Here is a 24,495-nt window from a genome sequence, read left to right as displayed (position 1 = left end):
CCTCTGTCGCCTTTGGCTTTTGGCTTGCTTAGTTGGGGTTGCTAAGGCCCAATCCCATTTCCACACATTACCCTACCCCTTTGTTTTGCGCATTCACGTGAAGGGGTAGAGGTGTCTCAATTCTCTGTTGGCTGGAGTGGTAAGGGGAAGTGCCAGATCGCCCTTCAAACAAAGATTTTTCAGGAGCACACTTCGAATGAAGGGGTATGAGGAATTTCACTACATACATGCGTTGCTAGAATGCGTGTAGAGATGTTGCAACTTGGGATCGATGATCACTTGTGTGTCGCCTGGCTACCAGTTTCTCTGTAGGTTTCTAAATGCGCTATTTGAGTATTAATACAAATTAATAATACAGCTAAAATAATTATCTGGTCATCCTTTATCATTTTGAAACCGCTTTCAAAAGTTAGCATTTTCTGATCTCCAAAACAGCATTGTTGAGTAAATGAATGACCAAAAGGCATAAAAAGTTGCAAAAACCGTTTTTGTGTAAACAGCACCTTAATCTATAAGCCTGACTATGCAATAAGTGATTTAGTCAGGCACATATGAACATGATTAAATGAACTTTATTTGAGCTCTTGGGGGTGAAGAGCTCCGCAGAAGCATGAAGCCAGGGGCAACAATTACACCAGAAAGGATATGGATTACTCCTTTCTTAAGCTTTTCACCCTCCATCTATTAAACTCGTAGCCTGCAATGCACCTCTGTAAACTGCACTGAGGTGTCCACATGGTCTACCCATAATTCACTGAGATATACCACCGTTTTTAGTTTATTAAGGGATTGATTATTCAAGGCTGAGATTGTGCCAGTTCAGACATAGACTGCTGTCTTCAGCTATTCACTGTGGCATCAGCTTTTGCTAACACACGCTGATCAGCACTTCTGCTAACACACACTGATCAAGTGCATGCAGAGACCAGAAGAAAGGACTACCCGGCAAATCAGCGCCCTGAGCTTCTGTACTTCTGTAAATTATGCATAATTACATGCAACTCATCTTTAAACCAAACCAAACCAAAATGAAATGTATAATTACGCTAAAAAGGACAATAGACTGGAACCAAAATCACATTAATTGAATAAATGACTGATTTTTGTTAAATTAATCAAAAGGTTTTTTAGTATGGAGCTCCGCAACCTGACATGCAGGAAAAAAAATTGTCCCCCCAATGCATTAATTTGTTCCCTCATTTTAGGCAAATCATGGCCATATTGTACTAATTTGATTAAACTAAACTAAAAAAGGGAATGAATTAGTACAACGTAGTCATGATTCAACTAATTGAGGGATCAAATTAATAAATCATGGGATTGAATTCTAAACTAGCCAGTTTACTAAACACAGGCTTATTGAAAACACAAAGAAAATGTTTATTGACCATTTCAGTCACATATAATTGATATTCCATTTAAAAGCTATTCATTAATGTATAATGCATGTTTAAATATTTAGGGTATTTTTACACGACAACGATGTACTAAACACAGAAAAACATTTTTATTTGCGTTTTTAGAAACGATTCATGTCAAGACAACAATGTTAATTGTCAAAATGATCCCTGTATACAAGGATCTGTGAAAACTACTAAAAACGCTGTATTATGCATGCATAAAATGTTTTCTGTTTTTAGTTTAAAACGATGTAGCTCTCCACTGGCCAGTGAACGAACACGGTGTCATAATGACGCAGGCTCCAGAATTCAGATCGGGATCGGTAGCAGTTCAAATATTCATCCAGTTCATTTTGCTTGAATGTATCATATCTCATATATCTTGGATGATTTGTGGGGGGAAATGGAATTCCATAGGAGGACATTTGGAAGAAACCAACTTGTCATGGCACATCCACAATTACCAAAAGCAAAAAAAATTCCCAAACTTATTAGAGACGCTGGACTGATGCCAAGATTAGTGATCACATGGTTTATGTTCAAGCTACATTCAAGCTACAGATACATTTCAACTAACCCATAACACTGGCACAGGAAATTTCCTAAAAAAAATTGGCCCAGACCGTACAGTCCGGTCCTCTGGGATAGTATGAATGTTAGAGATCTGAGAGCTGGCTTTCTCCAGGCTATTTTCTGAGTCTGACACACTTATGGCAGAGGAATAATCTCCCACCTGCTCCCATCATTCAAGGACGCTTCCCGCTTCAAGCTAAGAGAAAGGCTCCGAGGCCTGACCTGGTCATAGGAGAAGTAAAAGAACAACTTTATTTTTTTATACCCTAATCTTATTTGGCTTGTGTATTAAGCCCATGATTCCATTTACCAGAGAATACAGTTTATCTGGTCTTATATTCTGTATATTAAATATAAAAAAAATTCACTAAACAGTTGTGCCACTTACACTTAAGTCATTAGCTGGGTTTCCAACCACATGTTGTTATGGGAATTTTGGGATATCATAAAAATTAAGGATGGAAAGACCATGTAAAAGAATATTTCAACCCATAAAAAACGTTTTTAAATATATTCAATGAATAAATACCTAGATGCACATAATGCGACTTTCATACTGTAAGGGGTTTAGTTAGTATCACCTTGTTTTCTTGTGTTCCCCATGTTCCCGCTCTTCATCATGGATTGGTTACTAATCATATTGTACACCTGAATCTGGTTAAGTTTGTCCTTATCTTGTGTATTAAGGGGCCGTTTACAGAACACAGTTTTCAACTAAAAACGTAAAACAATTTATGTGTTTTGGCTGTTCACATACACGACAACAGCGTTTTGGGCTAACTTTTGTTAACAAGTTTCAAAGTGCAAGTTTTTTAAATTGTTGCAGCTATTGTCTCCATGTAAACAACAAAAACGTGAAATCGGTGACGTTATGTGCATGCATATAACCTGTTCAGTCTATAGGCGCCAGCTACTAGCCTGGTTGCAAAATACAGTGTTTTTAGTTGTTTTCGTTCGAAACGGGGATCGTTTTGACAATGTTGTCGACCGTACACAAAAAAAGCAAAGGAAAAACATATCAGTTTTTGGTACATTATGTCGTGTAAACATACCCTTAAGCCCTGAGTTTAGTTTGTTGTCTTTGAGTTTTAGCCAAACCTGTTACGTGTTGTACTTCTATAATGTATCCTTTATTTTCGATAAAGGAAATGGTTCTGGTCCTACATCATCTTTGTCTACCTTGCCCAACATGACATATCATGTGACTGAATAATTCTCTCAGATGATTGGCTGCTAATTCCCCCCTACATGCTGTCATTCTAAGACATATGGTATCATTAGCAAATATGAATTGTCTATAAACCGTAACATAATTTCAATTTCTTTTCCACCAGAAGTGTTCATTTTGTTTTCTTAAACACATGGGAAGGATACTCTGCTTTCTTCACAAATTATTTGTATTATATTAAAATAATATAAGTAGTAGTATTTTGTGAAATAAAATGTTTGTTTGCAATCTCTATAGATCATGATAGATGATACACGGCGCAGTCAAATGCATTTTTGTCATTTTAAAAAATCCAAGAGGTGCCTGGAATGGTGGAATGATGCTGCTGTACAGTAAAATATTAAAAACTGTGGTAGTTTGATTCATTTTTCACAAACTAGCACTCAAAACTGGCCAACAAGGTGGGAAAAGGCACATCACAATAGCAACTTAACAAGCTTACACACAATTTCCTAAAATACCACACAGCAGTGCAATCTTGACTGGGAAAGCTCCACTCTATTAAAAATCTAGTACTAAAATGTTTAATCACAAATAGGCATTCATGTGAGCACAAAAGTAGAAACTGTAACATAAACGTAAATGCTTAAAGGTTTTATTTATTTGTGCAGTTGTGTTATGTATCGTGCAGTGGAAAGGCACAAACATCGCTGTGGATTTGACTGTGTTCAAAACACTGGAACTTTCCTGAGCTCTTACCCTGGGCTGCACACAGATTACAACACAATGAAGCACATTTAAACAATCTGGCGTCTGACCAGTTTCTAAATCAGTGTCTTTTGGTGAATTATAAACCACCTATGGGTGTATTTCGTGGGGTTGATTGTGATCACATGGCAAGGTGATGCTCTTCATTTGGAGATTCTCTTATATGAAATATAAACAGAATCATTTTACAAAAGTTTATTTTACAAAGCTAACTCACCAATTTTCCATTGTGAAACAGCTGCTGTTGAGACACAGGATAGTCTGTTTCTTGATAGATCAGGGTCTTGATGTACCTGATCACTGTAGACGGGGGAACCTGGAAGACCCTCTTGCCTAGATAGTCATGACTGACTATCACCCATGGCAACCTAAAATCATAAAGGACAATAGTTACCCATAACTATTCACAGTTTGAATCTCACGAAACCTTTCATGTTTAGGTCATATTTCACCTCAAAATTACAGAACATTTTTAAATCAAAGATTTGATTTGGTAAGTGAATAAATGTTTTTTTATTGTGCTTTCTGATATTGTCTTTCTTAAAATAAAGTGCTTTTCCCCCAAATTCTCGATAATGTAATGCAAAAAAAAAAAAAAAAAAAAAAAAATTATATCATGTTATGTATACATAATTCATGTACATGGTGACTATTACAGTTTTATCTTAGCTTAGCTTTATCTTACAAATATTAAAATATACAGTATATTATGAAAATCATAAAGTCAATGTTACAATGCAAAAATGTGAATGATCCTTGATTTTTTTTAATTGAAATGAGACTTGGACATCCATCTGAGTATCATAATAATGAAAAAAAAATCTTTACTTGTTTTCATTGCTATTTAAAATAGGATTAAACGCCATTAAATTCCTATTTATCAATGTTTCAGCCTTAAGGCAAAGTGGGTCTGACAAACAACACAATTACAAAGATCTCTTTATTTTTGTTCTTCCAAAGGAGAAGCAAGGCTTTGTCTTCTTCTTTATGGCATTGCCTGATAATACTTTCATGCACAACAAACCCTTATAGAAATGCTTGGATCCTGCCACGTCACCTCTGCAGTTAAAAATCAAATTACACCTATTAGGGGCTATCAATTTTGACCTGTATCCAAAAGCACTTCTAAAAGCCGGGCCTTGAAGGGATTTGTATTTTGCCCAGCTGACAGATTATGACATTTTACAGTACAAGAACAAGTGACACATGTCTCTAGTTTTAGATCTTGACCTGTTGTCAGGCAACCAATGAAAAAGTCCCACTGGGTCACTGGCTGTATGATGTATTTGTGTGCAAGGGTGGGGCATATGTGCCATGCACACTATCTGTGACATACTACCAATTTACTATATTAAATGAGAATAACAAATTGAGGCTAACTTGTTAAATATCGTTTTGACTTTTGTTATTATTAATAACAATAGAATGTGATAGTGTGGTTTTGGATAGTTAGCGGTCTCATTCAAGTCATAAACAACAACAAACCGGCCACTAACTTAAACGAATTAATCTTAACTTACCACGGGTCGTGACTGGTTGCCATTGCTTATCAGCCAAACTGCCGTTATTCGCGTGCGCAGACATTCATCGATCACTCCGCATGGAGTATATGCAATGCTTTACCGTTAACTCTTGGAATAAATCCTCCGCATTGGGAATTCACTGATTTACTCCGACCCTTTCGGTCTCAGTCTCAAAGAATCATCCCATCCTGTGCGTTATAAGCTCCGTGTGGCCGTGTTTTGCGCTTTGACCCGCCTCCTCCTCCTCCTCCTCCTCCTCCTCGTCCTGAGAAGTATTGATGCAGGCTCGCGTTCAGCCAACGGTTTGTCCCAGAGATGTCACGCTTTGTCGCAGTGATTTAAAATACGAATTCTGAAATAAAGAATGTAATATGATGTCATAAAACAGCATAATCCATTATAAAGGCTTTTATTAAGCGTTTCTATGAATGTGTAGGCTGCATGTGTTTTGTAGCTGCGGATTTTTGACTTTGACTGAGCGCTATGAATGCTGGGACTTGAAGTCCTCTTATCTTGTACTCGATGGGCAGAAAACTACCTAGGCCTAATACACATACAATTAGTACCGGAACACTATAAGAAGAAAATGCTTTAAGCGGTTTATTATATTATATAGAACACTATAACAATAAGTAAATAGGCCTACATAAAAAAATTCTAGTTCATAGCCTGTTTTTTAGCCTATATCTAGATAGCCATTAAGAATAATGAATTTTCATTGTCATGTGTGATGTGATAAAGGCTACTATTTAATCCCAAACTTTTGAAAAACTAAAAGGTCTAAAAAATAATTATGTTTTACACAGAGTTATCAAGGCCTACTAAATAAAAGTTCAGATTACCGCAGGACATGTCAGGTCAACCAAGTGACAAAATTGTGATATTGGGACCCATAATCACAATTTGGTCACTTGGTTGACCTGACATGTTCTGACATGGGGGGAAAATACTAGCCTATAGAAATCAATGGAGTCCATCAACTGTTTGGTTAAGGGTAGCCTATTCTTTTGAGTTCAGAACAAAGTGGGGAGTAAATTATGACAGAATGTGTCATTTTTGGGCAAACTATTAGGCCTCCCTTTAAATGTATAATTACAAAAGAACATAAAAGTGTGGTCTAAAAAATAATTATGTTTTACATACACAGAGTTGTCAACTGTACTAAATGAAAGTTCAGATTTCTAAAGTTCACAGACAACTCTGTGTAGGCCTATGTAAAATATAATTATTTTTTAGACCACACGTGTATGTTCTTTTGTAATTATACATTTAAAGGTAGGCCTTATAGTTTGCCCAGAAAATGACATATTCTGTCATAATTTAGGACTCCCCCTCCAGTTCTCAAAAGAATAGGCTACCCTTATCCAAGCAGTTTATGGACTCCATTGATTTCTATAGCTTAGTATTTTCCCCCCACTATGGAAGTCAATGGGGTCCATCAAGTGTTTAGTACATATTTTATCCATATACTTCAAAATATTGTCTTTTGTGTTCAGCACAAGAAAGTCATACTTTTGTTCAACTTCAAACATAAGTTTGGAACAACTTGAGGGTGAGTTAATAGGTAGCCTAAACATAGGTAAAGTTAAAAGTGTAAAAATGCTGGTGAAAAAAAATTGGGAAAATGTTGAAAGCATTTATTTCTAATTAGTTAAAACATGTTAAATGATGTAACTTCATTGCTTACAACTCGGGTCTTATTGAGCCACTGAGCAATTTTTGTCTGTGAAGTGACTCATCGGTTAGCCTATAATTTTGACTAATAATATATATATATATATATATATATATATAGCCTATAGGCCTACTTACTTTCACAAACACTTTTGAAACTTTTTTCATAGGCTAAGCATACAGTTATACTAACCCATGAGTAAATACACTTAGGCTACAGTTGGGAATTAAATGTTGGAAGTCAGAGTGAAAATATGTCAGCATACAGCATTTTTAGTTTTTTTCATAAAAAAGAAGTTATGACGCAGTATTGGACATACCGAATGACGTAACACAAGCTCATTGCACCAATACACTTCGTAACCTTGGTAATGTTTTTTTTTAAAGGATATGCACAAATTAGAACTGCAAACGCTAGCATTTTCCCCAACATTTTAGAATGTGTATTACGTGTGCGGGCTATTGTTTTAAATTATTGTTAGCCTACTGAATTCGTTATATATAAAAACTTACCTTTTATGACCTTATTTTGTATTTCAGTTGCTGAAATCAGTGAAATTTCACTTGCAAAGTGAAGTAGAATAATGACAATGAGCGAATCCAAAATAAGCCTGGTCTCAGCATGTTTTCCTCTGTAAATCCACTGCTGCAGTAGACAGTTCGGGCTAGTCCGAGGATCAGTGTGATTTGATCTGCAGAACTGATCTTCTTCTGGCGCATCCCTTCATCATGCTGCTGTAACGTTATTTGCTCTTTTTGGATGTTGTTTATGGAATATGCAAGATCACTGAATGCAATGCCCAGTTTTAACTACACTAGGCTAACATTTCTTTGCGAGTCACCGTTCTCATCACTGCATCAGCTGTTTGAGCAAACCAGAGCTCTTAAAGCTACAGTAAACACCTTATTTAGGGGTAGACGTACAGTGAGTAGGTAGATATCATTTTCAGCGAATGAAAACGAGGCTGTGGCGACCTACAGTCCTCTAGCTGTAGGCATACAGTCTGTTAGGGTTGGGAAGTTTAAATTAATTGAATCCCAATAGAAATAGAAAAGACAGATAAAAAAGGTGCAGGAGATGCAGAGACTATGGCATAAAGAGCAAGGAGAGCTCGAGAAGCCTTTTGGAGAAGCTTCTCACTGCAGAGCAGATGGGTGGATCTTAGGTCTAGCTCCTCCTTGCTGGACCTCCAGCTAGGAGGAACTAGGCCAGGGTATGGTAAGCAGTTATAACTTGTATTAATTCCCATTAATTCTAGATTCAATGATTCATTTTTTTAACTAGTTAAAATAATAATTCTTGATATCAGGAATTAGATTTCTACTAGTAACAATGGCAATTTTTGATATTAAGAATTAGATTTCCACTAGCAAAATGCTAATTCTTTACATAAACAATGAAGTCATCACTTGCATATTTATATATATATATATATATATATATATATATATATATATATATATATATATATATATATATATATATATATCAGGAATTAAATTTAAATTCCTTACAAAAAAATTTATACATGATATCAACAATTAAAAAAAAAAAAAAAAAAAAAAAAAAAAAAAAAGCTCTGTGATCAACAGAAGTTTATGATACTTACATGTTTTTTACATCAAGATAATTATCACAGATGAACACAACTGTTATGAATTCTGAAACCTAAATGCAGTCACCAGAAGTAAAAAGCTATAAACAGACTACACCATGGTCCTGCGATTTCAACATCAACATCACAAAGCTTCCGACAATTCTTTCAGTTTTTATCTAAAAACATTTTACCAGAAAGTTTGAGTTACAGTTGTTTATAAGAGCTCAATTATGAGCATAATGAGGCTGTAAAAGCGGTCCGATCTTAACTTTTCAGCGTGATGACGTTTAATATCCTCGACAGCCTGTAGTCCAAATTAGCCACTTGTAAGCACCTGCCTTTTTCAAAACATGGTTTCAAAAAATCACAGTGGGTATATTTTGTCGTAGAATAAATCGTAAAATGTCTTGAGGTTGTGTTCAACACAAACTTATTTCAGCCATTTAACCAAAACCCCATTCAATAAACCTTTTGACTTTGAGACAAGGGAACCGGAAGTGATTAAATGCTAACTCGCTTCCGTGTTTGGCCTACAAAGTGATGTCATACGCACCACTCTATGGGTGGAGCTAGGATAGAGGGTATGCGCGTGACGTCACCACCGGCCAGAGTCACTGCGGTTACGCCCATTGAGTAGCAAAAAGACTGAGAGGTAGCATTGCAGCGAAAACACATCTGAAACAAGATGACAAGAAATCAGAGGTATTTTTTTACAGACTTAAAAGAGGTTCAGAAAAGAGAAGCAAATCGATTGCTGCAATTGAAACAACTGGACTCAAGGCAGCGAAACGTGGATTTGTGTAGATCATTTTGTCTCCACATGTTGCATTTTGGGTATTAAATATACCATGTATGGTTAAATATTGCATTGACAACTCATCAATATAATATTTACCATTGTATATTCTGCCTAATTTGATGTTTTTAAATAAACACTGACAAAACCTCTACAGTTTGAAGGGCTGGACGTTATGAGGATATAAGAGCCTATAACATTGATATAAGTGATCACCCGGATATAGACAATATAGACCTACCAATATTGTATTCATATAAAGCATTGACAGGCTTTATGTATTTTCCCGGCGTTGAAATCAGGTCCATAAAAATGTCGGGAAACACGATCCTGCTGCATGCCAATATCCACGGATCATTGGATCTTTGGTAAGTTGTAAGAAAAACATATTGTGTCCAACTTATAATTTAAACAGAAAATCATTTTGCAGTTTCCCCTATTAACTCCAGTCATGCAGCAGCACTTTTGCCACTCAGTTCGGCTGAGGGGGGCGGGGTTGTGTGTGGGGGGGGGTGTTCTGGCAGGAAAGTAAAGTCAATGCATACCCTCTATATCCAACAACACCCTAACCCAGGGGTGGACAATTCCAGTCCTGGGCCACTGTCCCATAGAGTTTAGCTCCACCCTTGATCAAATTCACTTGCCTGTAAGCCTTCTAGTAATCCTGACGACATTGATTAACTGGTTCAGGTGTGTTTGATTAAGTTTGGAGCTGCTAGGCTTGTTCGAGATCCATTGGCGCTGGGCACATCAAAGTACCGCGAGAACGATTGTAGAGCAAACGACTCCTTGTGCTTTTGAAGCGGTAGGCTACTTTGATATCATACACTGATCGGCCTGTGCAGCGCAGATGGATCTCAAACAAGCCTAAATTCTGCAGGACAGTGACCCTCCAGAACTGATATTGCCCACCCCACACCACCCCTGCCCTAACCCTAACCCTACCCACAACTCTTTCCCTCCACCCCATTAGACATCCAGAGAGGAGGCGGTGGACATAATTTGACTCTGCAGTGAGCACCACTTGGGATTCCCCTATCAATAGGGGAAAACACTATCCTGGAACCCCTCACCACTTCACATTTTCACATTCTCTCTCTTCAGACACATACAATTCCAGACTTGCAGTCTCTACTCATTAGCTGATGAGTTGAATGATATGAAAAATGGTGCAGTGGTGGGGAAGTCCCCAGGACTCTGATCTAAGAGTGGCTGTTGGGAAGTGATTGTGTTTCTACATATAGCCACACGAGGACAGCAGATATCTTTTGGTAGAATATCTGTCCTGTTTACAAACTAAACAAACTGTCCTCAGCAGGTTTGATGCTTAAAACAAGGAGTTTACAAAGTAATACACCTGGAGAGTTTTCCAGAAAGCAATTTTTACAATGACACTAAACGTCACAATTTTTTAAATTTAATTTACTCACCCTCATGCCATATACCACTTTGTTCTGTGGAACACAAAATGAGAGCTTTAGCAGAATCACACAGTTCTTATCCAGAAAAATAAAAGCTAAAGTCACCACCATAAAATCAAAATAGACAATTTGTTGTTTTTTTAATGAAAGATACATTTTTTTTATGGAGTGTTCATTAAAAAAAAAATTATATATACAATCATTATATATAAATTATTTATCCTGATTTTTTTTTTTTAAATGTATATGTCCTTGAAATTCTTTAAGCAAAATAATTCCCTATTCTCTTCTCTTCTCTTCTCTAATGACATGTTTACTGGCAACCTGTCACTCACATGAGATCGACCAATAGCAAACCACAACCATCCAATCAATTCCTCATGAACAAAATCAATCCCACCCTACATTTTTTTCCCCACTTGGATATATGTCACAATAGGGAAGACTAACTCTAGTTTCATGCAGACTTTAAAAGAGGACCCAAGATGGAATACTAATAATATAGTGTTATCAATTTGAAAAGAATAAAGAGTAATAGCTGGCCACTGAAACATGTCTCCAGTGTCAACAACAAGGCGTAATTCAGCAACCAAAGTTTCCATTAATTTTTATTTATTGATGTCCATATCAGACACATGCAGATCAAAGGACCTAGTGAAATAGAGGGCATTCAGAAAAGCACACCACAGTATTTACTATTTCTGCAGAAAAGCATGTTCACTGTTTCCAATAATCAATATATCAACTCTTCTTTAACATGTCTTTCATCACTAATTAAGACATTTTTGCAAAAATATTCTATGTTCCCTTAAAGGTAGCCTAGGTAGGGTAGGTAAGAATGATCTAAAAATGATCTTGATCTTGATCTTTTGATCTTTGAATGAAAGAATGATCTTTTTTCCAAATTTGTTTAAACTTTCTTTATATGTCAATACATAATTAAAATTTAAGTACTCTGAAAAAGAGAGTATAAAAATCAAGTGACTCTAGACTTTTTAATCTGCAATAAACACTGCTCATTATTTTCGTTCGGGACGAAACGGGTGACTGGCTTGGGCGACTGTCACTCTCTCGGTACCATGGCAACCACCCCTTTTGCTACAAGATTTGCCCACATGCGCGCACCCCTAGGAAGAGCAAAAGCATTCAAAATTCATAGTGCCGGGTTTTGCAGTCAGCGAAGGCAAACAATGCAAAAAAAAGGAAGACAGTACAAGAAAAGGCAATGCACAAAAAGTCTTTTGATAAACAAAGAAATCAAACGTGAGAACATATCGGCGTGGCTTTCCAAACGATGGCGAGAACTGAGGGACCTAAAGGGGCTGAAAAGCGACTCCTTGCTGGCTGTATTTCTGATGGACAGGTAATCTTTCATTTTGATTATACTTTTTTTTGGTTTATGTTTTCATGAAGCATGTATCACTAGCACATGTAGCTGCCTAATATAGCATAACATTACTTAGCATGAAGTTACAATGTTATACACTTAGCCATTAGTAGAGATGATAAATACTTAATATGCTTAGCTCAAGTTGATCGCTGTCGTGTTGAATTTTGCAAAATTTAACTTTAGATAACAAAATGCATGTGTAAAAGCTAGTGCAGTGCATCCAGGAACTTTTTTTTAGAACTAAATTAGCTTTAGCTACTACTACTAATCAACAATGCCTTCATCATAGAAACTCTTGCATGCAAAACACAGTATATGTTATGAATCTTACACGAAATTCATCTTCATTACAATATAACTGATGTTATTGAAAAAACATGAATCAATGCTACCCGTTTTTAGCTTTGCCTTATAATAACTAGCTTGTTACCGAATCAAACAAAAATATATTTTAAACTTTACCAGTATCGGTATTCTAGCTTGATAGTGAGTACCAAAATACATCTTATTTGTTTATATTCATACTGATAAAGTTAGATTTTTTGTTACATGTGATTCTGACATGATGTCACTACATGCACTCTGCTCCTCTGAGGTAAATAATGTGTTCCAGCTGAGCAGTCTGTAGCGTGTTCATATATTTTGGGGGCGTGGCTTTGGAAAGAGCCCAGAAGGAAGAGGGTGGAGCGAATGGAAATAATGAGCTGTCTTTAAAACAGTCGTGAGAGGTCTACAGACACTAAAATGTTTATACTTTCTTTTTTCAAAGTACTTACATTTGAATGATGTATTGATATATAGAGAAAGTTTAAACAAATTTGGAAAACTCAGTTTAAAAAAAATTCTTACCTACCCTTAGCCTGATGTGGTCATACTCAATTCTAGTCAGAGTATGAGTCTGAACCTGCTCCATTGGGCTGTAATTATGGGGCGTGTTTCAACCGAACCAGGAAAGACCTCAATTGGATAGACCTACAACAAATCAGAACAACGAAGCGACGCATTGTCAAATTGTGTTGCCAAGTCCGCGTTTTTTTCCGCGGGTTGTTTTCTATGTTCGCGGGTTGATGCGACAATTATGTGATATAGCCATGAGTGCGAATTTTAGCAGGCAACGTTTCCAAAATAACACACATTTTACCTCCCAAATGCCATTTTTCCCCCGGAGAACCCCCCCCGAGAAGCTATTGTTTAGGGCTGGTAGTTGGCGGGTTTTGTTGTAAAAACTTGGCAACCCTGTCTGCACGCATGCTGAAATCAGGCTGGAATACACGATCTTTGCCGGTGTTGTAAAAAAATAAAATAATATAATGATACACAGAGTACTTACCCAAAATGATCATCATTTCTGAGAGAAATTGTGATGGTGAATGCATATACAAACAAGTTCTCCGTTTAGGATTCAAACAAATATAATCCAAGCCCCTTTGATGACGTTACTGTTTATCATCTGTCCGTCATCGTCTAAAGCCCGCCCTGATGATTTCATTGGTCTGAACAGTTTCTGTTCGGAGATAATTATTCCTCTATGGAGCAAAGCCAGACCGAACTGCCCGACCTAAAACATTTGTGGGCGGGGCTAAGTTCAGCTGGCATCCAGGCTAACCTACCCTACCTTTAATGGGAATCCTGAAGCCTGAAACATAAAACACGTGAGCCAACTCCCATCATAACGTGAACAAACTATTTTATTATATTTCAGCATAAACATACATTGATAGACAGGTAGTGAACATAATCTAGATTTTTCAATTTACAGCTGAAATGTTGAAGGGGTAGGTAACAATACAATTATTTGAGCCCAAGTTTGAGCTTCAGAAAGAATCAGTGAGGTTCATGCTCGTGTTATGCAGCACAATTGAGCTTCAGCGAGAACCAATGAGGTTCATTCTCTTGTTACGCAGCACATTTAAGCTTCAGCAAGAACCAATGAGGTTCATTCTCTTGTTACGCAGCACATTTAAGCTTCAGCAAGAACCAATGAGGTTCATTCTCTTTTTACGCAGCACATTTAAGCTTCAGCAAGAACCAATGAGGTTCATTCTCTTGTTACGCAGCACATTTAAGCTTCAGCAAGAACCAATGAGGTTCATTCTCGTGTTACGCAGCATGTTTGAGCTTCAGCAAGAACCAATAAAGTTCATTCTCCTGTTACACAGCACATTTGAGCTTCAGCAAAAACCAATGAGGTCTGCTTGAGTGTCAAGCAAGTTCAGTTGAGCTTCTCTTTATGTGTGCTGATTAATATTTAAACATGAATAAATTCATAAAGCGATCTGTTTATCATATAAAGCGATCAAGTCTCTTCAGAAAGTTGGACTAAACCGCATGATTCATATAGATTCAATTTATGATCTTTTTATAAACCTTTTGAAGTGTCAAAGTGATAGTTGCGTCTGTCAGTGGAGGGACAGAAATCGCTCCGATTTTATTAAAAATATCTTCATTTTGTGTTCCGACGATAAACAAAATTTGGTTTGCAATATCATGAGGCAATGACAATCTTTTCATTATAGGTAAACTATCCATGTAAGGGTTATTTTCTGCAACACCCATTCGTTTAAGGGAAACCTAATGGTGATCTTAAGGGAAAATGACACGTAATGTGCTTTTTTTTGCAACCAAGCACAGTTCTGCTGTTGTTCATAAATACCAGTAATGATGATGTACAATGAGGATGCTGTCAAGAGAAATAGAGTCATCAGTGTCCCATCAGTGTGCTATAGGACCCTTACCAGTGCCTGAATTTCTGTATACAATTTACTGATTCATGACCTAGGGAGCTATTGATAGATTGATTGAGACACCCCCAATGTCTATAGATCTAATACAGTATATTATACAGAATAAGTCATTCCAGCCTTTGCCAGAAGGGGTCAGTGGGGCTTTGAGGAAGTTCAGACTGCAGAAATCACAGGGAGTGGCCCATTATCTGCACTGTCATGGTGTGGGCGAATAACTAACAACAGCACTGGACTGCCCTGGGACAACAAACTTACACTGAGTAGTTAACACCTTTTAACTAGTTTAACATCTTGAAGTACTGTAGCACACATGATATGATAATAGCTTATAGTAAAATCTCATTAATATTTTGCTATGTCGAATATATCAGATGAAAGTGCTGCCTTTTTCACATGTTTTAATATTGTTATTTTTAAGCATAAATTAAATTCAAAACACAAACATAAGTATTGCAGTCTATTCCAGTGTTTCCCTACCAGGGTATATTTACATATTTCCTGACAATTCCTTTCCATACAAATGACAAAGTTGTCCAAAAAAAAATCACATTTTTTTGTTTACACAGAGACAACAAATGTGTCACTTTTTAAGACCTTGCACTTTGAAACCCGTTTTCAAAAGTTTGCGTTTTCAGGCCCCCAAAACACTGTTGTCATGTAAATTAACAGCCAAAAAAGTTGGCACACCTATTACAGGTTGAACCAGGCATATTTGATTAGGGAAACATAAAATGTGTGGTGTTTTTAGGGGCCTGATAATGCAAACTTTTGAAAACAGGTTTCAAAGTGCAGGTTTTTGAAAACGATACCATTATCGTACTCTGCGTAAACTACAGAAACTACAGAAATGATTTTGCGTCTAGAGGTGTGTAGTGTTTCTTTGCACAGTAACATAGACAACTACTGGCCTGGCAGCACAATACAGCATTTTAGCCGTTTTCAGTGATCTATGTGAATAGGGATCATTTTGATGAAAAACATTTTAGCTAGGGTGACCATATTTTGATTACCCGAAAACCAGGACACTCGGCCCCAGCAATGAGATACTCAACTGATACTCGAGTGCCGGTCAATTAAATGGCCCAATGGAAAATAATGACCCTTTATAAAAAACAACCAGTAAGGCCAGGACAGGACCTGAAAACAGGACGTTTGGTCACCCTAGTACAGTGTTTCCCAACCGGGGGTACATGTACCCCTAGGTGTACGTGAGCAGTCCCCAGGGGGTACGTGTTATGATTCTCAAAACATTATAATAAGCTTATGAGTGAGAGACAGGGTCAAGTTTCTCATTAATTGGTGAGTCCTTTTGTGTCATACGCAGATCTAAACAGTAGGCTGCTACTATGTATATAAAATGTTATCTTTGTTTTTGTATAATTGTTCTGGACATGTGAAGATGTGAAAATAAAAGTCATACAAATATTGAACGAAGAGAAGTATGAGTTATTATAGGAAGTCAAAATATTATTATTATTTACAGGTAAATTAGATGTTACACTGTGCAAACCTAAAATTTACACCAAATCTAAAAATCACACCGATCACATGCGCTTGTAGGGGTACTTCAGGAAGGATAAAGTGTTTTGGGGGTACAGTCCCCTAAAAAGGTTGGGAACCACTGCCCTAGTACATGCTGTCATGTAAACGTGCCCTCAGCCTCAGACATTACACCTACGGACTGTTGGCGGCATGTCTGATGCATAAGGCGCACACAATTGGAAATGCTTAGGAAAATTTCGAAGTCATCATCTGATTAATTCTACAGGATTTTCGGAAGACGGGAAACAAAACCGTTGTTGTGATGCCAAACCACCTCATGGAAGATGAAAGCATTGTGTTTACAACTGTGACAATGATTATGAACGTTTAACGGGATCAACTAAATGCTGGAATTTCAAAAGTATGTGATGTGAAGATGTCCAAGAGTTTTACACGTTGCTCTGTTATTGTAGGAACGTTGACTTAACATATTCATCCCTAAACATGATGCTGATTGGTTGCCTCTGGGTGGTTCTTGGCCAATGAAAGTTGCTATGGAGTCTAGCTAGTGGCAACCTCCCCCAAATTCTCTTGAAGCCAATATGGAAGTGACTTAAACTGCAATTCATCAGCTGACTGCTATAGAGACAGGCTCCAAAAGGGAGAAAAATCTCATTGAGCCCCATGTTAAAATGACAAAATTTACAGCAGAAAAAAAAAAGCATATTTACAGCCTGGTAGAAATTGTGGTTTTGGTCTATATATCTAATTTTTCCCTTCATGGCAACTGTGAAGGGGTGATTTTTTTCTATAACTCATTCGTGGACATTATATAAAGGCTTTAAGTTCTGCATAATTAAGGGCGTGGCCACTTTTAATGACTATCAGGGATTTTCTGTTATCAGGGAGTGACCACGCTACCACAATGGGGACAGCCAGCTCGACCCTGCTTTATGCTTCAAAACTGCTCTTCAGAATCCTATGGGTGATGTCTACGTCCATATTTTTTGAACAGTCTATGGTCCAGCCCTTCTACCATGTCACTTGGCATGCACTGTTTTGACCAGAAGGCGTCACCAATATGATTCGCCAACAGTGAATCATATTGCATAGAAATTGGTTTAATTGATTCAAAACTTCGAAAAGCTTAATTTCTACCATCACTATTGGTAACCTGAAGGTTGCAGATTCGATTCTCAAAACAGGCAGGAGATGAGCAAGACCCCCGAGCGCCACAGCATAATGGCTGCCCACAGATCCAGGTGTGTGTTTTCACTACTCACTGCCCCTAATGTGTGTGCACTAACTTGGATAGGTTAAATGCAGAGGACAAATTCCTAGTATGGGTTACCATATTAGGCCTTCACGTCATGTCATTTTCACTTTTAATCAACACTTTAGAAGTGTTCAAGTGTACAAGCATGAGAAAGCATTGAATTATGGTCAAGTGTAGACCTCAGTCAGTGGCTTTGTTTACTGTTTGCAGCAGACTGCATGTTTTTAAGATCTGATCTTTAGGACTGACTGTTCAGGCTGTTATCAGTCAAGTGATGAAATTGGATCTTTTTTGAGTTTAGTCAGTTTCCATTATCTACATCAGTTGCCATAATAACGGCATAGACATCAGTCTCCATGCCACGCCAGAATGATCGTATTGACACGATAAGCATATGACTTAAAGGAACACTCCACTTTTTAAAAAAATAGGCTCATTTTCCAAGTCCCTTAGAGTTAAACAGTTGAGTTTTACCGTTTTTGAATCCATTCAGCCGATCTGTGTATCTGGCGGTAGCACTTTTAGCGTAGCTTAGCATACATCATTGAATCAGATTAGACCATTAGCATCACTCTCAAAACAGACTAAAGACTTTATTTTTTCAAAGATAATATTTTCAAAGATTACATTACTATTCTGTAGTTACATCGTGTACTAAGACCAACAGAAAATTAAAAGTTTTGATTTTTAGACCGATTATAGACTATTCCCTCATTCCTGTGTAATAATCAGGGAACTTTGCTGCCATGCAATGGGTGCAGCAGTGCAGTGGTATTACGCAGAAAATAGAACCTAGCTATATCGGCCTAAAAAAATTGTGTTTTTCATTTTCCGTTGGTCTTAGTACATGATGTAACTACAGAAGAGTCAAGTTTTAAATAGGAATATAGTAAAAGTCTTTTGAGTGCGATGCTAATGGTCTAATCCGATTCAATGATGTATGCCAAGCTATGCTAAAAGTGCTACTGCCAGATGCAGAGATCGGCTGAATGGATTCAAAAACGGTAAAACTCAACTGTTTAACTCTAAGGGACTTGGAAAATGAGCCTTAGTGTTCCTTTTAACAGTAGGAAACTGATTTAATGAGTTATAAGTTTTAATTGTCTGTATGTCTCAGCTTGTGCTACTGGATGAAGAATAGCTTTAAGGTTTGCCAGAAAATGCTAGTCATGCTCTATAGCACTAGTCAAGTGCATAAGAAACAAAAGCTAAATCTTATATTTAATGAAGATGATTCATTGTCTAATTGTTTCTGTCTGATACAATGTTTTTTAATTTTTGCAGTTGAATTTATTTCAAGTAAAACTAAGTATAATATAGACACACACCAAAAAGGACAGACATCTCAAATGTACCACATTTGACCATTTTACTGGCTTTGTTTGGCATATTGCTTCACAAAATCAGCACACATAGCATAAATTAATGTTAGTAGAGCCACAAGTTCATTCTTTGTACATCTTTCATCCACCTGCAAAACACATAATAAATTAATAAATTAATTCACAAGCGACAAAGAGTTGAACAGAAATGCTATACAGAAATATCCACTCAATTAAAGACATTTGTCAAAGTAGTTTTTCTCTTCTGCCATGCTTTGGCCCCTTAAACTACAGCATAAGTTCTACAACAGCTCACACACACAAGTATTATATTCATTTACTAGTACTCTCCCATAACAATACATTACATTTTATTTTCAGAATAAAAAAAGACATTAAGAAACCAATTTCAGCCTGTAAGTTCACTTGAACGTTAATGAACCGTTAAGGCCAATGCCAGTGCCACTAAATGTCCCACAAGGTTTAACATCATAAAATAAGGTCAGTCTTGTAAAGCACATTTTTAAATAATCCACTGAACTGATTAAAAGGCTTTGGATCTAACAGACAATCTATGCAAGGTTTATTTAACAAGTCCAGACCACTTACAACCTCATATGTAAAGTTTAAACTAACATAATACAAACTGGTATAGGAATATGAAATGATGCAGAGTTCAAAGGGGAACAAACTTGAAGTATTATTTGGAGGTCCCAGCCCACCATAAAATACTGAATGAAATGACAAATTATACAGTCTTATTGACTGAGAATGAATAATGATCTCAACTGAATTTGGCGCTGTCTTTTACCCCTATGCCTGAGCAAGCACATTTAAATATAAGTGAATTTCTAGAATATCTCCTTAACCTTGAATGATGCTAACATTATTGTATTATCACGCACTTAGGCTGCTGAAAGAAATGTCATCATACTTATTTTTAAAAAATTAAACGAAACAGTGTTCTAACTCTCCACAGCTGAACCAATGTTTACAATGAAATAAATGATCACAGTTTAACAGTGAAGTGTGTGATTTCTGTGCCCCATCCATTATGCTCCCTCATCCGAAATTGTTCAGCTAGTCCCACCCCAAAACATGTAAGCTGTCTGTCATAAACACAACATGCTCCCTGCAAGAGTCCTTCCACTAATCTCAACAGGCATAAAGCACGACTGATTTACAGCTACAGCTGTTCGCTTTAACCAGCCAGTTTGCCGAAACTAGGAACAGTTTATATTTGGAAGCCTTTTGCTGTACTAAGTCCAGAAAATAAATCAAACTGCTCTGAGAGCAAAGTATAACATTTGAAATGCTAATAAATGTGAGCGTTTTTAACTGTCCATACATCCCCTCTGACGAAAACTCATGAAGGAGTGTAGTTGGTATGTGAGCAGATCCTTTGGGCCTGGTTTCACAGACAGGGCTTAGATTAAGCCAGGATTAGGCTTTAGTTCAATTAGGATATTTAAGTAGCTTTTATAAACACGCCTTAGAAAAAAAAGTACTGGTGTGAATCTTGAGACAAAACAAAGAGGCATTGGCATACTTCAGATATGTTGGTCCAAGTTGCTTTCAAAACAGCTCAACCATGCATTTTTTTCTGGGACTAGTTTTAAGCCTTGTCTGTGAAGCCGGACATTATTTTTTATTTTATTTTTTAATATGCAAGTTTGCTCTAGCCTATTTCTATTCCAAAGATACTTTGAAGTGCATTTTTGTCAAGTAAGTTAAAAGGAGATGGTCTGTTTGATTAAATCTCAAACACTTTTCGGCGTTTTGGCCTATCATTTTAGCCTAGAAATCTATATGCACCCTAGCGGCGGCAAATTTAACCTAACTCTTGCCGGGCCAATCACATCGTGTATAGAGTCGGTGGGCGGGGCCATAATGACGACGGCCGAGCTGCGTTTGCGTGCTTCTAGTAAACACAGAAACTGGCGAACGGCGGTCTTTCGAATCAGCTTTGACCACGACTCTGGAAGACTTGGAGTTGAGCTTTTCTCTGAGAAAAGACAACCGTTTATCCCGTCCCTCGGATTGAGTCCTGTCAATGGTGACTTTCCAGACCAAACATCTTGATGTGGGTCTGGCTTGTCAGGCTACTATCATTTACATAACAACAGCCTTTTGGGGGCCTGCAATGCAAACTTTTGAAAACAGGTTTCGAAGTGCAAGTTTTTGAAAACTATACCGTTATTGTTTCTGTGTAAAACTACAAAAACGGTGACATCATGCGTATGCGTATTACATGTTAAGTCTATATACGCGTAATGTTTCTTTACAAAATGACATCGCCAATAAGCCGATAAGCCTTTTTGTGGATCTTTGTGATCGTTTTGACAACATTGTCATCTCTATGGGAAAACCGCAAAGGAAACCTTTTTGTAAATGTGCCCTTAGTATGTGTTGCCTTAAAAAAAGTCTTTAGTTACCATTCTGACATATTGCTAATAAACTTAAAGGAATAGTTCACCTGAAAATAAAAATGTTGACAAATTATTCACTCTCATGACCAAAAAGCCTGTTTTCACTAAGAATGATAACTATAACGGAAACTATTTTAGCGTCGACACCAATGTATGGTAATGTTGTTTCTTTTAAACACGCACTGCAGTTTTGTCGTCTACTGATTTTAATGCTTAAGCACTTTAAAGTTGGTGGATTCTGATTGGCTGAATGTTTCTATCATTAATTAGCTGGAAATTGTTTTATCTGAAAATAGAGTTGCATTATTAATCATTAAAAGATCATGATTTCTTGATTCAAACAAACATGCAATTTTGTTTATAACTGACAATGACTCACTTAAACCTTTGACAAAATCAACCCGGAATATTCAGATCTGTGTTGGTGCTGCCATTGTCCTTTAAAAAAAAAAGGTCTTTTAACATCTTGCCGCTAGATGTTACATTCAAGAAAAAAGGTTTTAGGATTTTCATTTTTTGAGTGAAATATCTTTTTAAAGACCCTATGTATAAAAATGAAATTCAATTTTTGTTGTTGCACGTTACCTTTGCATTTCCAAAGCATAATATAAGGTGGATATAATCCACCTCCTGAGATGATCTGGTTTTGGTTTGATTTAAAGGGGTCTAGCTTTACGTTCACATGTAAGCCAATATTCATATGAATCACTGTCAGAGCAAGTGTGAAAACGCTCAATCTTTTGAAGCAAAAGCTACAAGAATCTACTTCTAACGTTTCCTTCTTCACTCAAAATTGAAAAACAATGATCCTCTCTCTTTGACAAATCGATAAAAAATGCAATGGCAATGCAGACCACCATGATTTCAGAATATCTTTTGCTTAAAGTGCTATTCTGCTATTGTAACACTGTTAAAGTTGAAGTGTGTAATTTCTGCATAACTAGCGCCACCAGACAGATTTGAGATTCAAAAACTAGTGCCACCAAACAGATGGCATTGGTTCAGCCAGGCTGTTGCTATGTCAGGCTGTTTAGGATACTCAAACAAATGATAGTCACAGAGTTTACATTTTTCAGGGGGATCAAACTACAAATGGCTTACTTAAGCCACTTTTCCACCGTCGGGCAAAACCGTTCTCATTGTTTATCCGTTCCATTCCATGCCGATCCGGCCCAGCCGGTACAGATATGGTTTTGTTTTCCACTGTGAGGCAGATAACAGAGCTTTTTGGAATATAACAAATGCGTTGGTCGTTGCCTTGTTAAAACAAGAGTTTGTCTACGGTATGAGATGTAAATAGCGATAGCATGGAGGATGTTCGGATTTAACTTAATAGCCAACCAGGCTGAGAATGGTTCGTAATCATGCTGTACCCAAATTATAACTAACAGTTACTTATCGTTCTTAGAACCGTTGGCCCGAGGAATGAAAAAGCGTCTTTAGTTTTCTCTTACTTTTAAGCTGTGATGAAAGTATTTTAACATTGAATATTTTGCACACATTACCATTAAATAGTTTTAAATATGATTTCCAACATGTCAAATACCACAGAACATTCGCTACTTATAGTTCTTCGCCTTACACTCATAGAGAGCAAGTAGCTAAAGTTTGGTTGCACTGAACTTTGAAAAGTTAAACATGTCTAACATGCATGGCACGACAGTCCAGGAGGTTCAGTGGGTTTTTTGTCTTCAAAAGACCAAATGAATTGGATCTATGGCTTTAGTTGGTGCATCATTCGCTATTTTGTCCCAGGCAAAGAGCATTTCGAGTGACTGGGAGGAACACATTCACTGTGACCATTTGAACATCATCAGGACTTGATGCCTTTAGCCGGCTCGCTTGACTGTCGCACATCTGTCCACTCCTGCATGGTGTTCTGAAGGGCCTGTGTCTTCTCTTTGTCCACTTGGACATAGTCCACTTTTTCATCTGAGGTCACTGAAGAGGTGGACGGCTATAAAAAAAATAAAATATGGTATAGATTGTGAAATAATGTGAGGTGATGCTGTTTCTAAGATACATTTTATTAACTCTTTCCCCACCATTGACGAAAATGTACGTCTTTTTGTTTTTTCTCTCTCGCTAATACGCATCTTAATAGAAAGAGTACAGAATCTCCAGATCAAAACACATGAGAAGAAGAAGCATAAACAAGCGATAGCATATGTAACCAGATGCATATGTAAAATAACATGATCATCAACACTAAAGAGCATACAAATCAAAACTTTCAAATGCTACTGAATGAAATGCAGACCCAGGACGAGCTATAGGACTGTGACGCTTTGGGGGTGTTGATGGACTCGATCTACTCCATCTAGGTTTCGGTCATCGTTCTGAATCTGATCCAGATGTAGATTGACAAAAACTTGATTTTCTCATTTTGCTCATAATGTAGCTTTTTTATGAAACTTACCCACATTCAGTTGATAAAAAAGGAATGGATGAAGCTTTTTTATTTTTTTTATTTTTAAGCAGTGGATCGGTTCTTTCTATTGATAAATTGCATGTTCACATATTCATGCATCAAAATATTCTGGGGGCCTTTTGTGAAAAAAATTGTGAAAAGTATCAAAAATGCTGGTGCTGGCTGGCAACTTTCTTAAAAAAATACTGGCGGGAAAGAGTTAATATTATAAAATAGTAAAAATCCATCTTTGATTGTCAAATAATCCCAGGTACACTTCCCTCTCAACCAATAACATTTCATGAGGTAACATCAATCATTCATGGAAGTCTATTGTGATTAGTCGATAACTTCTGACAATGTGTCCAAGTACAAAGAGAATTAAATTCTAGAGCAAAAGATTTGCAAGTGCACAGGAAACCGTTTTAACATGTTATCTTATGCTTCTGGTTGTCTTAGCCTATTGAAGGTGTCCACTGAGCATTTAATGATGACCTTTTTAGTTGATATAGGCTTCAGTG

The 24,495-nt window shown here is 37.0% G+C and overlaps 2 protein-coding genes across 3 annotated transcripts in view; both read right to left on the bottom strand.

Annotated features, from left to right (window-relative positions):
• The window catches only part of sacs (sacsin molecular chaperone), a 31,430-nt gene extending 23,476 nt beyond the window's left edge, over window positions 1–7,954 (bottom strand). For both annotated transcript variants that reach the window (XM_067450942.1, XM_067450943.1), the window contains exons 1-3: window positions 7,620–7,954; window positions 5,430–5,784; window positions 4,127–4,277 (exon numbers count right to left, since the gene is read on the bottom strand). In XM_067450942.1, coding sequence (XP_067307043.1) covers window positions 4,127–4,277; window positions 5,430–5,452 — 174 coding nt within the window. In that variant the 5' untranslated portion in view covers window positions 5,453–5,784; window positions 7,620–7,954. The remainder of the gene's footprint in view (window positions 1–4,126; window positions 4,278–5,429; window positions 5,785–7,619) is intronic.
• A 12,467-nt stretch (window positions 7,955–20,421) lies between these two features.
• Window positions 20,422–24,495, bottom strand: part of gab2 (GRB2-associated binding protein 2) — an 83,578-nt gene continuing 79,504 nt past the window's right edge. Inside the window, exon 10 of the mRNA XM_067450941.1 lies at window positions 20,422–23,521. Within this exon, the coding sequence (XP_067307042.1) occupies window positions 23,378–23,521 (144 nt within the window). The 3' untranslated portion in view covers window positions 20,422–23,377. The remainder of the gene's footprint in view (window positions 23,522–24,495) is intronic.

The sequence above is a fragment of the Pseudorasbora parva genome, chromosome 8 (assembly GCF_024679245.1).
Source record: "Pseudorasbora parva isolate DD20220531a chromosome 8, ASM2467924v1, whole genome shotgun sequence".
Lineage (NCBI taxonomy): Eukaryota > Metazoa > Chordata > Actinopteri > Cypriniformes > Gobionidae > Pseudorasbora > Pseudorasbora parva.
This window is presented reverse-complemented; position numbering and strand designations above follow the sequence as displayed.